General features: G+C 34.9%; 1 protein-coding gene across 7 annotated transcripts in view; it reads right to left on the bottom strand.

Annotated features, from left to right (window-relative positions):
- The window catches only part of SPATA6 (spermatogenesis associated 6), a 144117-nt gene that overhangs the window by 25204 nt on the left and 103509 nt on the right, over window positions 1-15404 (bottom strand). For 3 of the 7 annotated variants that reach the window (XM_043876906.1, XM_043876903.1, XM_043876910.1), the window contains 2 exons: window positions 14243-14430; window positions 10361-10460 (listed from right to left, as the gene is read on the bottom strand). In XM_043876906.1, the coding sequence (XP_043732841.1) occupies window positions 10361-10460; window positions 14243-14430 (288 nt within the window). The remainder of the gene's footprint in view (window positions 1-10360; window positions 10461-14242; window positions 14431-15404) is intronic. The other 4 variants (XM_043876905.1, XM_043876907.1, XM_043876908.1 and 1 more) reach the window with 3 other exon arrangements.

Raw genomic sequence — 15404 nt, 5'->3', positions numbered from 1 at the left:
ACAATAACATTTCCTACTTATGCTTTTTATTCTTATCCTTCATCATATACTGTGCCACAGTACTGTTTTAATCTTTCATATTTCTTTTTTGGTTTAAAAATAATAACTGAATTACACAAGTTCCTTATGGAAAATTTGATTTCACTTTTGCATAGTCCATAAAATTTTGGACTTAGCATAGTCTAAGCAACAAAGGATGCAGATACTTGATGAAAATGTTCAATATATACTACAAGAAAGAACAGAGGCAGAAAAAATAAGACTAATTTGAAGAGCTTGTGTTCAGACTGCTCTTAATGTAAAACAATTTAAGATACTGAGATTTAGTATACCATGTAAGTCAACATGAGCAACCTTACTGCCTTCCACTCAAGAAAGGCAGGTCAGGGACAAAGACAAATTCAAGTAATTAAAAGAAGTGATGCTAAGGTCTTTTACTTTTGAGTAGGAAGGGGTTGTTTGTGTGTGTGTGTGTGTGTGTGTGTGTGTGTACATGTATATATATACTTATATTGCTTTTGTTTAAAGGCATTAGAAAGCTGCTTAAACAATGCTGTGAGTAGTGCCAAGATTCCTGAGGGGAGGGGTGAGTTAACAGCCTGCAGCTGTTATTTTCCTAGGGGTATTTGTGAATTCTGAGAACAGAACAAAAACTTGAGAAAAGTATGCTTTGTCACAGGTCCACTGTTGGAGGACAAACAAACCAGCAGTGTTTCGGCAGTGAGACACTGGGTGCAAAACTGAGTCGACTGTTCCTCAATATACGTGCAGAATATCTGAAACTGTACAGGGCGAAGCGACAAAAAGCTCAGCAGAAAGTCTCTGAACAGCAGAAAGAACCTTCTGCTATCTTGCCTGAGAAGATGAGCGTTATAAATAGTACCTATGAGAAGGAAGGACTTCTCAGGTAGCGCAGTGGTAAAGAATCTGCCTGCCAATGCAGGAGACACAAGAGACGTGAGTTTGCACCCTGGGTCAGGAAGATCCCTTGGCAACCGACTCCAGTATTCTTGCCTGGAAAATTTTATGGACAGAGGAGCCTGGTGGGCTACAGTTCATGGGGCTGCAAAGAGCTGAACATGATTGGGTAGCTGCGCATGTATTCACATGAGCAGGAAGGGGTCTGTAATCACACCAACTCTCAGGTAAAAGTCAAAAGGACTGAAAATAAAGAACTCAATAGGTTTTTAAAAAATATTTAGAGAAAAATTGCAAAGATGAAGAGTTCTTGTACATAGGAACATCACCCTTCATCCAAGTTCTCTTAATGTTAACATCTCATATAAGCAGAGTAAATTGTGCAAAACTAAGAAATTAACATTGGCTCAATACTATTATCTAAACTACAGACTTTAGTTGGATTTCACCAATTTTTTCAATAATGTACTATTTTTATTCCCTGGTGGCTCAGATGGTAAAGCGTCTGTCTATCAATGCGGGAGACCTGGGTTCGATCCCTGGGTCGGGAAGATTCCCTGAAGAAGGAAATGGCAACCCACTCCAGTACTCTTGCCTAGAAAATCCCATGAACGGAGGAGCCTGGTGCAGGCTACTGTCCATGGGGTCACAAAGAGTCGGACACGACTGAGCGATTTCACTTCACTTCTGTTCCAGGATCCAAAACAGGATGCTGTGCTGCATTTAGTCATCGTTTCTCCTTTGTTTCCTCCAATCAGTGATAAGCTTCTGTGCTCTTTCTCATGATTTTGACATACTAGCCAGCTATTTTGTACAAAGTGTCTCCATTTGCTTTTGTCTGATGTATTCTCATGTTGAGGCCAAGGTTATGGGTTTGGCGGAACAATATGTCACAGACATGTCCTTCACATCCCCTGATATAAAGGGATACCAGCTATCAACATCTGTTATCACTAACGATGTTAATCTTGATCACTTTAATAATAAGGTGGTGTCATCTGCCAGATTTCTCCACCAAAATTTTGTGCACTCAGTCAGTCACTTGTGCCCCCATGGACTGTAATCTGCCAGGCTCCTCTTTCCATGGGATTATTTTCAGCAAGGATACTGGAGTGGGTTGCCATTTCCTCTTCCAACCCAGGGATCAAATCTCTGTCTCCCGCATTGGCAGGCGATTCTTTACCACTGCGCCACCTAAATTATTATTTCTTTTTTCCACGTTCCATTTTTAGATGTAAATCAAGCCCAGGCCCAAGAGCAAGAGAAGAATTAAGCTCTATTTCTTGGAGTGGGCAGTATCAACAACTATTATTTAGGATTCTTCTGTAAGGAAGATTGGTCCACTCTCACCATTGTTCACTCATTGTTTCACTTACATCAGTGTGGACTCATGGATATTTATTTCATTGTCTGGATTATAATTCAATACTAATGCTATTTATTTTGTTGCTCAAATTATTCAAGAAATGGCCAGTTGGGGGGCTCATTCAGGTTGCTCCTGTATCCTTTTGATATGCCCCTATTCCTCTTACATTTTGAACAATTCATCACTTTTCATAATGTAAGATGTTCCAGGCTCTACCCTGAGAATTAACTATTGCTCCAAGAAAAAAGGCCTGTTGATTTTCATAGAAAATAAATATTCAGAAATAAAAGGTGTTAAATCTGGGAGCTGGGTATGCTTATTGCTATCAGGTTCTCACTCCCTCTAGGCCCTTTCAAAGGGTAAATACAGGAAAATATGTGAATATACTAATACATGTATACTCATATCTATAATTCTGAATTAATCTATCCATATATATTAAAAGAAATATGAATTAAAATTGTCATCTCAGACTCTAATCCAGGTTCACAGAGTTCATTCTAGCTTCATCCATTTTGTTTCTTTGTAACTTCTTTTTCTGACAGTGAGAAACCTGGTTATTTTATCCACAATTTATTTACTTATTTGTCCAACTCTCATATAAATGTAAAGCATTTTCAGAATTGTTAATCCATATCACTGTGTAAAACACATTTATCTACTAGAGCAAGGGTTAGCAAACAGCTCCCAGGGCAATTCTGGCCCTTTGCCTATTTTGGTAGGATTAATAGCTGAGAGTAATTTTTATATTCTTAAATGACTAGGTGGGGGAAGACAGAATATTTCATGAAAATTTCATGGAATTCACATTTTAGTGCACATGGATAAAGTTTTACTGGAATACAGTCATGACCATTTGTTTATGTGTTGTCTATGACTGGTTTTGTGCTCTATCAGTAGAGTTGAGTAGTTATGAGATCCCAGAGCATACACACAGAAAATAATTACTATCTGGCTCTTTCCAGAAAAAGTTTGATAATTTCCAAAAAAGAATATAGTGATCATGTAGTTCTTCCTGGCTTTAGCTTTACAGTATCCAGCCAAAAACACCATATTCCAAAGTAATTTAGATAAGCTAATTTAAAGATAAGTCTTGTAATTTTAATACTGCTAGTTCATTATAATCTACATTAAATCTTCAAAAGAGTCAGCATCACACTTTTAATTTTTATATAATAAATTTAATTCTTTCTAATGTATATTAGAAAGAGTAAAATATTCCTTCTCCCTCCACCAAGTAATTTAAAAATATAAAAATTACTCTCAGCCATCAGCCATTTTCCTAGGAGTTTTGACAAATACATTAAGTCATATATCAGCCACACCAGTATATTAATCAGTGCCTGCACCCTAAAAATTCCCATGAGGTGAGTTTCTTTGCAGTTAACAGCTTCTGTGTCTCCTAACCTTTGCTATTTTAACAATGTCATATAAATAAAATTATACAATGTGTAGCTTTGGGGTTCTGGCTTTTTTCATTTAGCAAACTAAATTTAAGATTCATCATGTTTTAAAATAATTAATAGCTTACTCTTTTTTATTGCTGAATTATATTCCACTGAATGGCTGTACCATGATTTGTTCACCGCTCACAATTAAAGAACATGCTGTCTTTGGAAATGATGAATAAAGTTTCTATAAACATTCACATACAGGTTTCTGTGTGAAGATATGCTTTCAGTTCACTTGGGTAAATAGCTAAGAGATGGACTGCTGGGTCATATGGCAAGTGTATGTTTAAACTTACACAAAACTACCTTCAAACTGTCCTCAAGAGTGGCTGTATGTTTGAGCTTCCCACCAGCATTAAATGATAATTCCTGTTGTTCCATATCCTTGACAGTATTTGTGGGGTTTCTTTTTAGGGAGGCACTGGGGGGTAGTTTCGTTTAACAAATTCTAATAGGTGTGTAATAGTATCTCAGGTTGTCTTCGTTTGCATTTCTATAATGACTATTGAGCATCTTTTCATATGCTAACTGGATAAAATGTCCGTTCAGATCATTTGCCCAGTTTTAATTTTATTTATTTTTTGATTGTTGAACCTGAAGAGTTGTTTTACATATTTTAGTTTTGGATACAAGTCCTTAATTATATATGTGATTTACAAATATTTTTATTCAGACAAGGGTTAATTTTTCTATTCTCTTAACAGTGTCTTCACAGAGCAAAAAATTTTAATTTTAATAACATTTATCAATAACTTGCCTTTTCCTTTATAGGGCTTCGCTGGTGGCTCATACAGCAAAGAATATGCCTGCAATGCTAGAGACCGGGGTTTGTTCCCTGGATCAGGAAGATCATCTGCATAAGGAAATGGCAACCCACTCTAATATTCTTGCCTGGAGAATCCCAACGGCAGAGAAGACTGGCAGGCTACAGTCTACAGCGTCACAAAGAGTCAGACATGACTGAGCGACTAACACTTTTCCTTTTCCTTTATAGATCATGTGTTTGATGTCGTATCTAAAGTCATTTAAATGGATTTTCTGCTATGTTATGTTAGTTGCTCAGTCATGTCCAACTCTTTTGCAACCCCATGGGCTGCAGCCTGCCAGGCTCCTCTTCCATGGGGATTCTCCAGGCAAGAATACAAGGGTGAGCTGTCAGGCCCTCTTCTAGGGGATCTTCCTAACCCAGAGATCAAACCCAGGTCTCCTGCATTGCAGGCAGATTCCTTACTGTCTGAGGCACCAGAGAAGTCCCAATATACTGGAGTGGGTAACCAATCCCTTCTCCAGGGGATCTTCCTGACTTAGGAATCAAACTTGGGTCTCCGGCATTTCAGGCGTATTCTTTACTAGCTAAGCTACCAGGGAAGCCCCTACTATGTTTTAGGTCTATGATAGATTTTTGATATATTTTAATTATGTGTCAGCAGTTTGTTTTTGGTTGTCCACAACCATGTGTTAAAAAGAGAATAAATGCAAAGGCTCCATTTAATTGGGTTTGTACTTTTGTTAAAAATCAGTACTTGTGTGGGTCTATTTCCAGAGTATTTCTTCTATTCCTTGATATCTGTGTCTATAAGTTAATCAATACCACAGTCTTCATTGGTGGCACAGTGATAAAGAATCCACTTGCTAATGCAGGAGCCACAAAAGACTCGGGTTCAATCCTTGGGTTGGGAAGATCTCCTGGAGTAGGAAATGGCAACTGGCTCTAGGATTGTTGCAGAAGAGCCTTGCAGGCTACAGTCCATGGGGTCACAAAGAGTTGTCACAACTAAGTGACTGAGCACACACACAAACACACACAGTCTTCATTGCTGTGCTTTACAGTTAAGTCTTAAAATTAGGTGGTGGATCCTCCAATTTTGTTCTTTCAGAGCTCCTTTGGTATTCTCAAGTACTCTTCCATTCACATTTTAGAATCAGCTTATCAATATCCATTTGAAAGCTTGATGGGGTTTTATGATTTCCTTCAATCTAGAGTTCAACCTGGGAAAAATTGACATCTTAACATTAAGTCTTCCAACCAATGAATATGGTGTAACTTTGTTTTAGTTCTATCTTTGATTTCTTTCAACAGTGTTTTGTAGTTCTCAGAATGCAAAGCCTGCATTCTGTATAATCCTGTTAGAATTGTATGTAAACACTTCAGTTCCTGGTGCTATTGTAAACTGTATGGATTTTCTTTTTTAAAATTCCAATTGTTCATGGCTAGTATATAGGAAAAAACTACTTTCTTTTTATCCTATGACATTGATAAACTTACTTCTTAGGAGTTTTTCTGTAGATCATTTGGGACTTTCTACATAAATAACCATATCCTTTGAAAATAGTTTTGTTTCTTCCCTTCTAACCTTTAAGCCTTTTATCTATGTTCTTATCTACCTGTATTATCTAAGACTCCCAGTATGATGTTAAAGGAATGGTGAGAGAGGGCTTGCTTGCCTTGCTTCTGAGCTTAGAGGGAAAAAGCATTTAGTCTTTCACCTTAAGTATAATGTCAGCAGTAGGTTTTTTAAAGATGCTTCTTAATTAGGTTAAGGAAGTATGCTTCTACCTTAATTTTACCAGCAGTGTTTAACATGAAGAGATTTAAACTTTGCTGTATACTTTTTCTGTCTATTGAAATGACACAGAACAAAATGTATTTAATCTGTTAATAGGATGAATTTACATTGTGTTTCTGGGATAAGTCCACTTGATTATGATACATTTTCATTTTTATATATTGCTGATTCTAATTTGCTAACATGTTGTTAAGGATTTTTATGTATATATTATGTGGGATTTTGGTCTATTTTTCTTTTCTTGTAATGTCATTATCTATTCGACATTAGAAGAAATGTTGATATCATGAGATGACCCAGAATGTATTGTTTCTTCTGTTTTCAGGAATGTGTAAAACTAGCATTATGTTTTCCTTAAAGGTTTGGTTGAATTCACTAGAGAAGGCCTCTGGGCTTAGGGTTTTCCTATATGGGAGATTCCTAACTTTAAATTAAATTTCTTTAATAAGACAAAAAATTAAAAACATCAAAACAAGCATAAGATACATATGATATACAGTCTAAAGACCCTATAGAAGTGTAATTTGAAATTCCAGAGAGACAGTATTGGAAGAGAAGCAATGTTTAAAGAAAGAATGAATGAGTTTTCCAAAACTGATGAAAGATATCAACCTAAAAATTTAAGAAGCTCTGCAAATAATGTAGAATTAATCCAAGAAAACTACATTTAGGCATATCATAGTAAGATTACTAAACACAAAGTTGAAGAGCAAATCTTAAATGCAACAGTGTGGGGAAACCCTACAGTACTTCAAAGGAATGACAAGTGACTACTGAAGTGACACAAAAGAAGCCGGAAGACAGTGAATGGCTTCCTCAAAGTGTTAAAGGAGGAAACTCCCTAGTGGTCCAGTGGTTAGGACTCCACGCTTTCCTTGCTGACAGCAGAGGTTCAGTCCCTGACTGGGGAACTAAGATCCCTGTGGTATGGCGAAAAAATAAAGATCAAGTGCCAAAAGGAAACAGCCATCAACCTAGATATAAAACAGAATTTTATATCCAGTAAAACCACCCTACATAAAAGTGGAACCATGATGCTTTTAAACAAACAAAATTGGAGTTCAAAGCCAGGATAGTAACATTAAAGAAAGTACTACAGGGAGGAGGAAGATGGCTCAAAAAGTGAAACTGGAACATGGAATCTCAGGAAAGGATGAAGAATAACAGAAAGGGTAAATATGTGATTAAAATGAGTAAGCATTACTACACAAACAAAATGAATTTGTTGTGTGTTTTATATATGTAGAATCAAAATGCAAGATAATAGATATCCAAAAAAATGAGGCAGGTTAAAAAAACAGTTAAATGTTTTTAGGTCCCAACATTATCGGCGAGGTCAACAAAGAAATAATTTGTTATGTATGCAAGTTGCAATCTCTAGGGCAACCAATAACATAGTTTAAAAAACTGAATAACAAGTTAATAAAAAGGAAAAAGATTATAAAAAAAGTTATTAATTCAAATGAAAGCTGCATCAGTCTACATAAAAATTCTAGATTTTCAATCTGGAAAAAAAATCTCATGTGCTATTCACAAGATACACACTTTAAATATAATGATTAAAAAAAGGATGGAAAATATACACCATGTATATATGGCCAAAATAAAGTTGCTATAACTATACACCAAGCAGTGTAGGTGCTGCTTACACAGTACTATGAAACAAGAAATAACACTAGAAATAAAAAAGGATACTTTACAATAAAAGGTTTGTATCATAGTCTGAAATCTGTATCCAATCAACAACATGGCTTCAAAATATATAAAACAAAGTTAACAGAACTAGAAAGAAGAAGACATCCACAGTTATAGAACTTGAAACTTTCTTGAAATTTGCCACCTTCCTACCACTATGCAGAAAAAATAATTCCAACTAGATCATATATTTAAATGTGAAAGAAAACAAAAAGTCTTTAGAAGAAAACAAAAAAGTCTTTAGAAGAAAACATAGGATGGAGTCTTGAAGTAGACTAAGAGAAGAAATTTTCACATACTGAGGGATGGAGAAGTCATTCTGGCCTGTTTGTCATGTGGATTGAACTTTATGCTAACTACAGCCAGCAGTTCTTATGGCCAGCAGTTTTTCTGAACTTTATCGAACTCAAGAATACTAGCAGTTCTCAAGACAACATCTGCAGCAGCTGTCAGCTGCAATCTTAAGGTCACAAGGTCTCCTGTTGTGACTACACAGCCATTTCGGACCATAACCAATCCTTACTTAACTCATCTATCTATCTATCATATATCTATCTATCATCTTTGCTGATATAAGCCTCCTCCATTTTGTAGTCTGGCAGAATACAATTCAAGTGCTATTCCTTCACAATTCAAATCTCTTGGGCTATAGTTCTCAGTCTGGCTCTAATAAAACCTTTCTATTCCTATTTTAGATTGTTTATTGATTATTTCCATTGATAAGACAAACATTCTAAAAATGCTAATAAAAAAGATATATTAGACTCATTGGACTTAAGAACTTCTTTTCATCAAAAGATATCATTAAGAGAAAGAAAAGGCAAGGTACAGAGTGGGAAAAGAAAATTATAAAACATATATCTGACATATCAGGAATCTATATGGAAATTTTAACAAATTAAGAGACAACGCAGTATAAAAATGGGCAAGTGACTTGAACAAATACTCACAAAAGAGAATACCCAAATAGTCAATAAACTAGTCACCAGGAAACAGCAAATTAAAACCATTATGTGATAAAACTACTTCTCACAATCAAAATGCCAAAATTAAAATGCATGTATGCACACACACATACACATGCACACAACCTATTAAGTAGAAGTGAGCATATGAAACAAACGGAACTCACACACTCTGGTAGTGGGAGTGTAAATTGTTAAAATCACTTGGAAAAGCTTAATGTTTATACAGTTTATGACTGAGCAATACAGTGGTGGCAACATACCCAAATAAAATATATACAATGTTATCTGAGGACACACACTGTTCATAACAGTTCTAAAATAGCTCAAACCAGAAACAACCCAAAGGTCCATCAATAGATGAATGCCATTAACCAATGGTAGTATTTTCACACAATGAAATACTATGCAGCAGGCAAGAGTGAAGAGCTATGTAACAAGATGTCTGCATTGCAAAAATATCTGAACTGGAAAAACAAAATGAAATAAGTAAGAAAAAAAAGGGAAAAGACATGGTAGGGTGTCACTGCTATAAACATAAAAAATATGCAATACTTTTACTTCTAATCTTCTAACACTTCTAATCTTGTTATTAGAAGTTAGGATAATGTTAACCTTGGGAGAGGCAATCACTGGGACTATCTGTAATTATATTATACTTTGAAAACAAGTTTAATTTAAAATCAGTATGCATAATAGAAGCTTTCAACTGTATAAAATGATGTCAATGTCACATAATCCAGTTATATCCCCAGGACCAAGCTTGGTGTCCAACATGACTCCTGATAAACAATTGTTTTTAAATAAATGACTGAAACAAGATACCAAACATAAAAAGAATAATATACTGTAATTATTTCCCACTTGTCATTCATTTATATGTTCATTTGCCTTATCAGATTCTCATACTAATGTTATTCAGTACTAAACTGATAAACCTGACTTCTTTTTTTTCCTCTTTTAAGTATTTAATTAACATAAAAATCAGCTGGGAAACTTCTCCAAAACACATGTCTCATCCCTTCTCTCATTCTACCATTCAATCAAATCTATTTGCAGGAAATGGAATTTATTCTGGGTCATAAAACAAGAGTTAACATATTTTGAAGGCTGTGAAAAATTATCATGAGGTCACTACTTACTGACTCTTTATGAGATACTTATCACTAATTTTTTTTATAGTTAACATGATCTATGTCAAACATTTTGCATAATGACTCAGGTCAAACAGGAAGTTAGATATGTTGCCTTTAGCTAAACCACTGACTTCCATTAAACGGAGGTTGTATCTTTTCTTTTCTTTCCCAGGGATTAAATATTGCACACGTTAAACATCTTGGGTGGTTTTCATGCCTAATTTAAAAAAAAAGCCTTCAAGAGAAAAATTTAGAAACTAACATATAAATGTCTTTGATGAGCCTGATGTGATTTCAAGACATTCTTTACCCGGTCATGGATCTCATCACAGTTGGAAGGTGAACACCAATCAGAATGGAACCTGTAGGCATAAAAAACAAAGATGACTTACAGCCAGAGGGACAAAAAATTAAATCACCAAATGCCAGACACATAGTTATTTTTTTTTAATCTCTTTGTGATAACATATAAGGATTAGAATAACATATTTTCTTTCTTTGAGGATGAGAGACAGATATAAAATCAAATATTCAACCTCAACTGTAGTATTAGATCCTCACAATATGTTCAATTAATAGTCTAAGAAAGTTGGACATGCTTTGGGGACAGCAAATCTATATACCTAACCATTTTAACAATGTCCATATATAATTCTTTAGAGCTTTATCTCTAAACAAAGATATAAATTTTTATATTAGAGCAATAATTCCACATATAGTACCTTTAAAATTATTTTCCATTCTTAGAATTAAACATGCCAAAGAAGAAGTAAAGCAGCCCATCATTTCTCTTTCTCATGCATTTCCCAAACTCAAAACTGGCACTAGTATAATTAAGATATCTTGCTTTATTTAAGTGATAATGAAAATTTCTACATCCATCTGATTATAACATATCTACATGACATATTCTTGATAATTCCTTTATAAAGGAAGTGAAAGTCACTCAGCCAAGTCCAACTCAGAACATGGAATTCTCCAGGCCAGAAAACTGGAGTGGGTAGCTGTTCCTTCTCCAGGGGATCTTCCCAACCCAGGGATTGAACCCAGGTCTCCCTCATTGCAGGCAGATTCTTTACCAGCTGAACCACAAGGGAAGCCCAAGAATACTGGAGTGGGGAGCCTATCCCTTCTCCAGCAGATCTTCGCAACCCAGGAATCTAACCGGGGTCTCCTGCATTGCAGACGGATTCATTAAAAAGGAATGAGTTATTAAAATGCTAATAGTTTGCTTAAAACCTTCTAGCTTCTAGTTTGTCCTTACAAAGTTATAATTTTATGTGTTTACACAAAGTATAAACTAGTAAGCAGGATAAATGGTTTACATAATCTGTTTCAAAGAATGCAATCAATAATGGATGATCAACTATATCTATATCTTAATCTCCTGCATTTGTAATAGGAAGTGTTGCCTGCACTTATGGAAATATATTGGCAGGCCTTATTACTGGCTACGTATGTAACACATCTTGAAAATCAGAGACTCAAATGTGCAGCTCCAGGAGGATTTCTTTGATGATACTGTGAGAGGATCCACTAGTCTGTGCTGTGGTATAAGGAATGACTGCCTAACAGTCTTACTCCATTTAGAAAGCAAAACCTTTAGCATGAGAATATCAGCTCCTATTAAATTAGATCTGCTATTATTTCTTAGTCTGATTTTATTAATAACTCTATAAGCTAATATAATTATGCCATAATATTAATATTTATACTTAGAAGAGAAAACTGCTTTTGAAACATAACACTTATAATCAAAAGTGAAACCCGTTTATGGTGTACTAACTCTACTGGAGCTATTCTTTTAAAAGGCTTAAAGCAAAAAGGACCTTCACGATAAATAAATAAAGTCATTTGCTTAGAGTCACTGATAAAGCTTTCAAAAGTGTGTTTATTCCTATACATGATAAGGAGTCAGCATTTTACAGCAATCTTAGAGGAAAACTTATTTAATTTTAATAAATATGTACCCAGAAAAAATAGAGCTGTATGTTCTGTCATACTCCCAATTTTGCCGAGGACATACAATCTACGTTTACATCAGTTTAAATTGTTTATTGATTCTAATGGATTGTATAAACACTCTAGTATATTTCTCAGTGACCTAAAAAGCCAGATCATAGAAAGTCTTATATTTAAACATGTAGTACTAAGCATGTTAAAAAGAACAAAATGTTTTTTCTCTTGGTAATATGTCTTAAAGACATATTGTCTGATATATTTTATTTTCCTTTACAGACTAGATCTAGATTTTTTTAGAAAATACACTTGAGGAAGAGGTGTTCCATCTTAGTGAAAATAAAAAAGTTTATTTATACTAGAAAGTACCCAAATAAAATTTTATCAACTTATTTAGATGTGTTCAAACTAAACGATTATATTCTTTAATTTTAAAAGTACCTCAAATTTCTTCAAGTCATAGGTAAAATATGTAATGTTTAATATTTGAATCACTGATATCTTTCTAGCAAAGAACTTATTTATCTATATCTACTATCCAACGTCAAAATAAATGCTGTCACCTACTCTAAACCATCCCCTGCACTGAAATATGAAAAAGGGACAGCTGACATTAGCTAGCCTCAATGAAGAATTTTTGAAAATAGCCTCAATGAAGAATTTATCAATCTGACTTCAAAATACTGAGACAAAATTACATACAAGGAAAAAACAACACAAGATTAAATTTAATATTTTAGTATACCAGTGGACAATTGGCGACTTCTGCAAAATATGCAAAAAGATAGAAAAATAAACCAAGGTTTATAATAACATATCCAAGGAGTTAGAGGTTAAAAAAATGCTTGAAAACCTACAGATATAGCAAAGAACCTAATCAAGAAAACCACAAGTGCTTAATTCTAAAAGTAGGGAAAAGTAGAGTAGCACCAACTGAATGTTTGAACATCTGAGCAGACGTGGAATGCAAAGAAAGTCCCCTGATAACAGAGGCACAAGTTATCAGACTTCAGTAGAAAAACCTCTCTTTAAGAGCTTCTCTTAAACTTTTAAAACCTACAGATACACAGACATATATCTCCCTATATAGATGTATGTAGGCATGTATCTATCTACCTACCTACCTATCTGAACTTGATTTCCAGAGGCATGATTGACTTGAAGTAACATTAGTCAAAATTCCCTAATTTAGGATGAGCGTCTCTAGTATTCCTTCATATACCTATTTCAAATGGTTACAGGACTAATGATGAAACAAATTTATGTGTTTATAACAAGGGTGCTTTACTACAGTTTGCAAACTGACACACTCTTGTTTGAATCATCGGTTTTGAGATGAACTTTTGATAGACTCTCTACAGCTAATTTAAACTTTCTTATTTATGCCTGATGCCCTAGCACGCTATAGAGATTCAGTGTGCCTCTGTAGCTTTTTGATACTATGTGTGATGATAGATTATATTTCTATGTGTTGATGGTATATCTCTTAGGTTTTCAAATTTCTACAAACTTTCTTAAATACCAAGGGTTGGGTGTTTTTGTTTTTTTTTTAATTGATGACAATTCTTGTTTTCTATGTTACTAACTGTGAGGGAGGCAAGGAATTTTCAATTTGGATTCAACAACAACAAAAACAGATGAAGAGGAATTATTTCTTTCACATTCAAATTATAACAAGTGTCTTAACTTTGTTTGCCAAAACATTTTTAGAGGGAGAACTAGATCATTAACATGATTAAGATTCCCTTGCAGTTGGGATAGGTAATTTGATGAAAACAGGTGCCATGAACCCATAATACACAGTATCATTATTATCAGTAAAAGAAAAAATATAACCTATGCTATTTTTATACGTAAGTCATGACTATAATCTTAAATTCCTATGAATCTCTTAAAAACAATTATCATATACTCTATTTTTCACTTTGGGAACTACAATATTTAATTAGGGTTAAAGTGACTCTAATTAATAAACTCACTTATAGTTAATAAACTCACTTTGAGAGAACTGGGCTGGGGAGGAGTATCTGACACTGTGAATATGTTCTAAGCAAAAACAATTTAAAGTAACTCTCTTAAAATCAAATTACCCTTTTACAAATAATCATGTGACATACATAATTACTGCCTGCTCTTTTCTAATGATTATTCAAAAATTAATACAGAAATAGAAACTAAGCATTACCTTTCCCTGAGAGAAGCTCGATTTAACACAGGGCTTGGAGAATGCTTCGGCATGGTAGAGGGTGCTGAATGAACAAGTAAGGTCCTGGCTGAATGCTGGGGCTTGCTGCATGACCTTGAACTCAAATAGTCTTCGCACCTTTCCAAAGAATCATCGAAGTCTCTCCCATGAGGTGTTCTGATGACCTGCTTAAAAATTACATATGTATACACAGGATATATATATACACATATATATATGTATATATATATATATATACACACACATACATATATAGTGACGTTATACACATACACACACGACATTTGTAAAAGTAAAAAAAAAATCAAATACAATGTCATAGCTATATCTGAAGGTAAATTTCATTAGGGGGTCCCCTGGTGATCTAATGGTTAGGATTCCATGCCTTTACTACCATGGCCTGGGTTCATTCCCTAGTTGGGGAACTGAGATCTGGGGAACAAACTGTGTGGCAAAATACATTTAACAAAAAAGATAATGTATGTAAAACACATGAAAATTCTTGACACAGAACAAGTCCTCAGTAAGCGGATTCAGACGTTAAAAGCTATTTTGGGCTTCTCCGGTCGCTCAGCAGTAAAGAATCAGCCTGCTAATGCAGGAGACGTGGGTTCGATTCTTACATTGGGAAGATCCCCTGGAGAAGGAAATGGCAACCCACTCCAGTATTCTTGCCTGGAAAATCCCCTGGATAGAGGAGCCTGGCAGTCTACAGTCCATGGGCTTGCAGAGTCAGATACAACTGAGCTACTGAGCATAGCAATCGTTACTACCACTATATGACTAAACACTGAATAATCTGATTATTCAATCCACATGTCCAAAATCACTGCAGATGGTGACTGCAGTCATGAAATTAAGACACTTGCTTTTTGGAAGAAAAGCTATGATCAACCTAGACAGTATATTAAAAAGCAAAGACATTATTTGCCAACAAAGGCCCATCTAGTCAAAGCTATGGTTTTTCTAGTAGTCATGTGAGGATGTGAGAGTTGGACTAAAAAGAAAGCTGAGCTCCAAAGAACTGATGCTTTTGAACTGCGGTGTTGGAGAAGATTCTTGAGAGTCCCTTGGACTGCAAGGAGATCAAACCAGTCAGTCAATCCTAAAGGAAATCAGTCCTGAATATTCATTGGAAGGA

This window comes from Cervus elaphus, chromosome 20 (assembly GCF_910594005.1).
Source record: "Cervus elaphus chromosome 20, mCerEla1.1, whole genome shotgun sequence".
In the NCBI taxonomy this organism is placed as follows: Eukaryota; Metazoa; Chordata; class Mammalia; order Artiodactyla; family Cervidae; genus Cervus; species Cervus elaphus.
The sequence above is the reverse complement of the archived record's forward strand: the minus strand, read 5'-3'. Positions and strand labels throughout refer to the sequence as shown.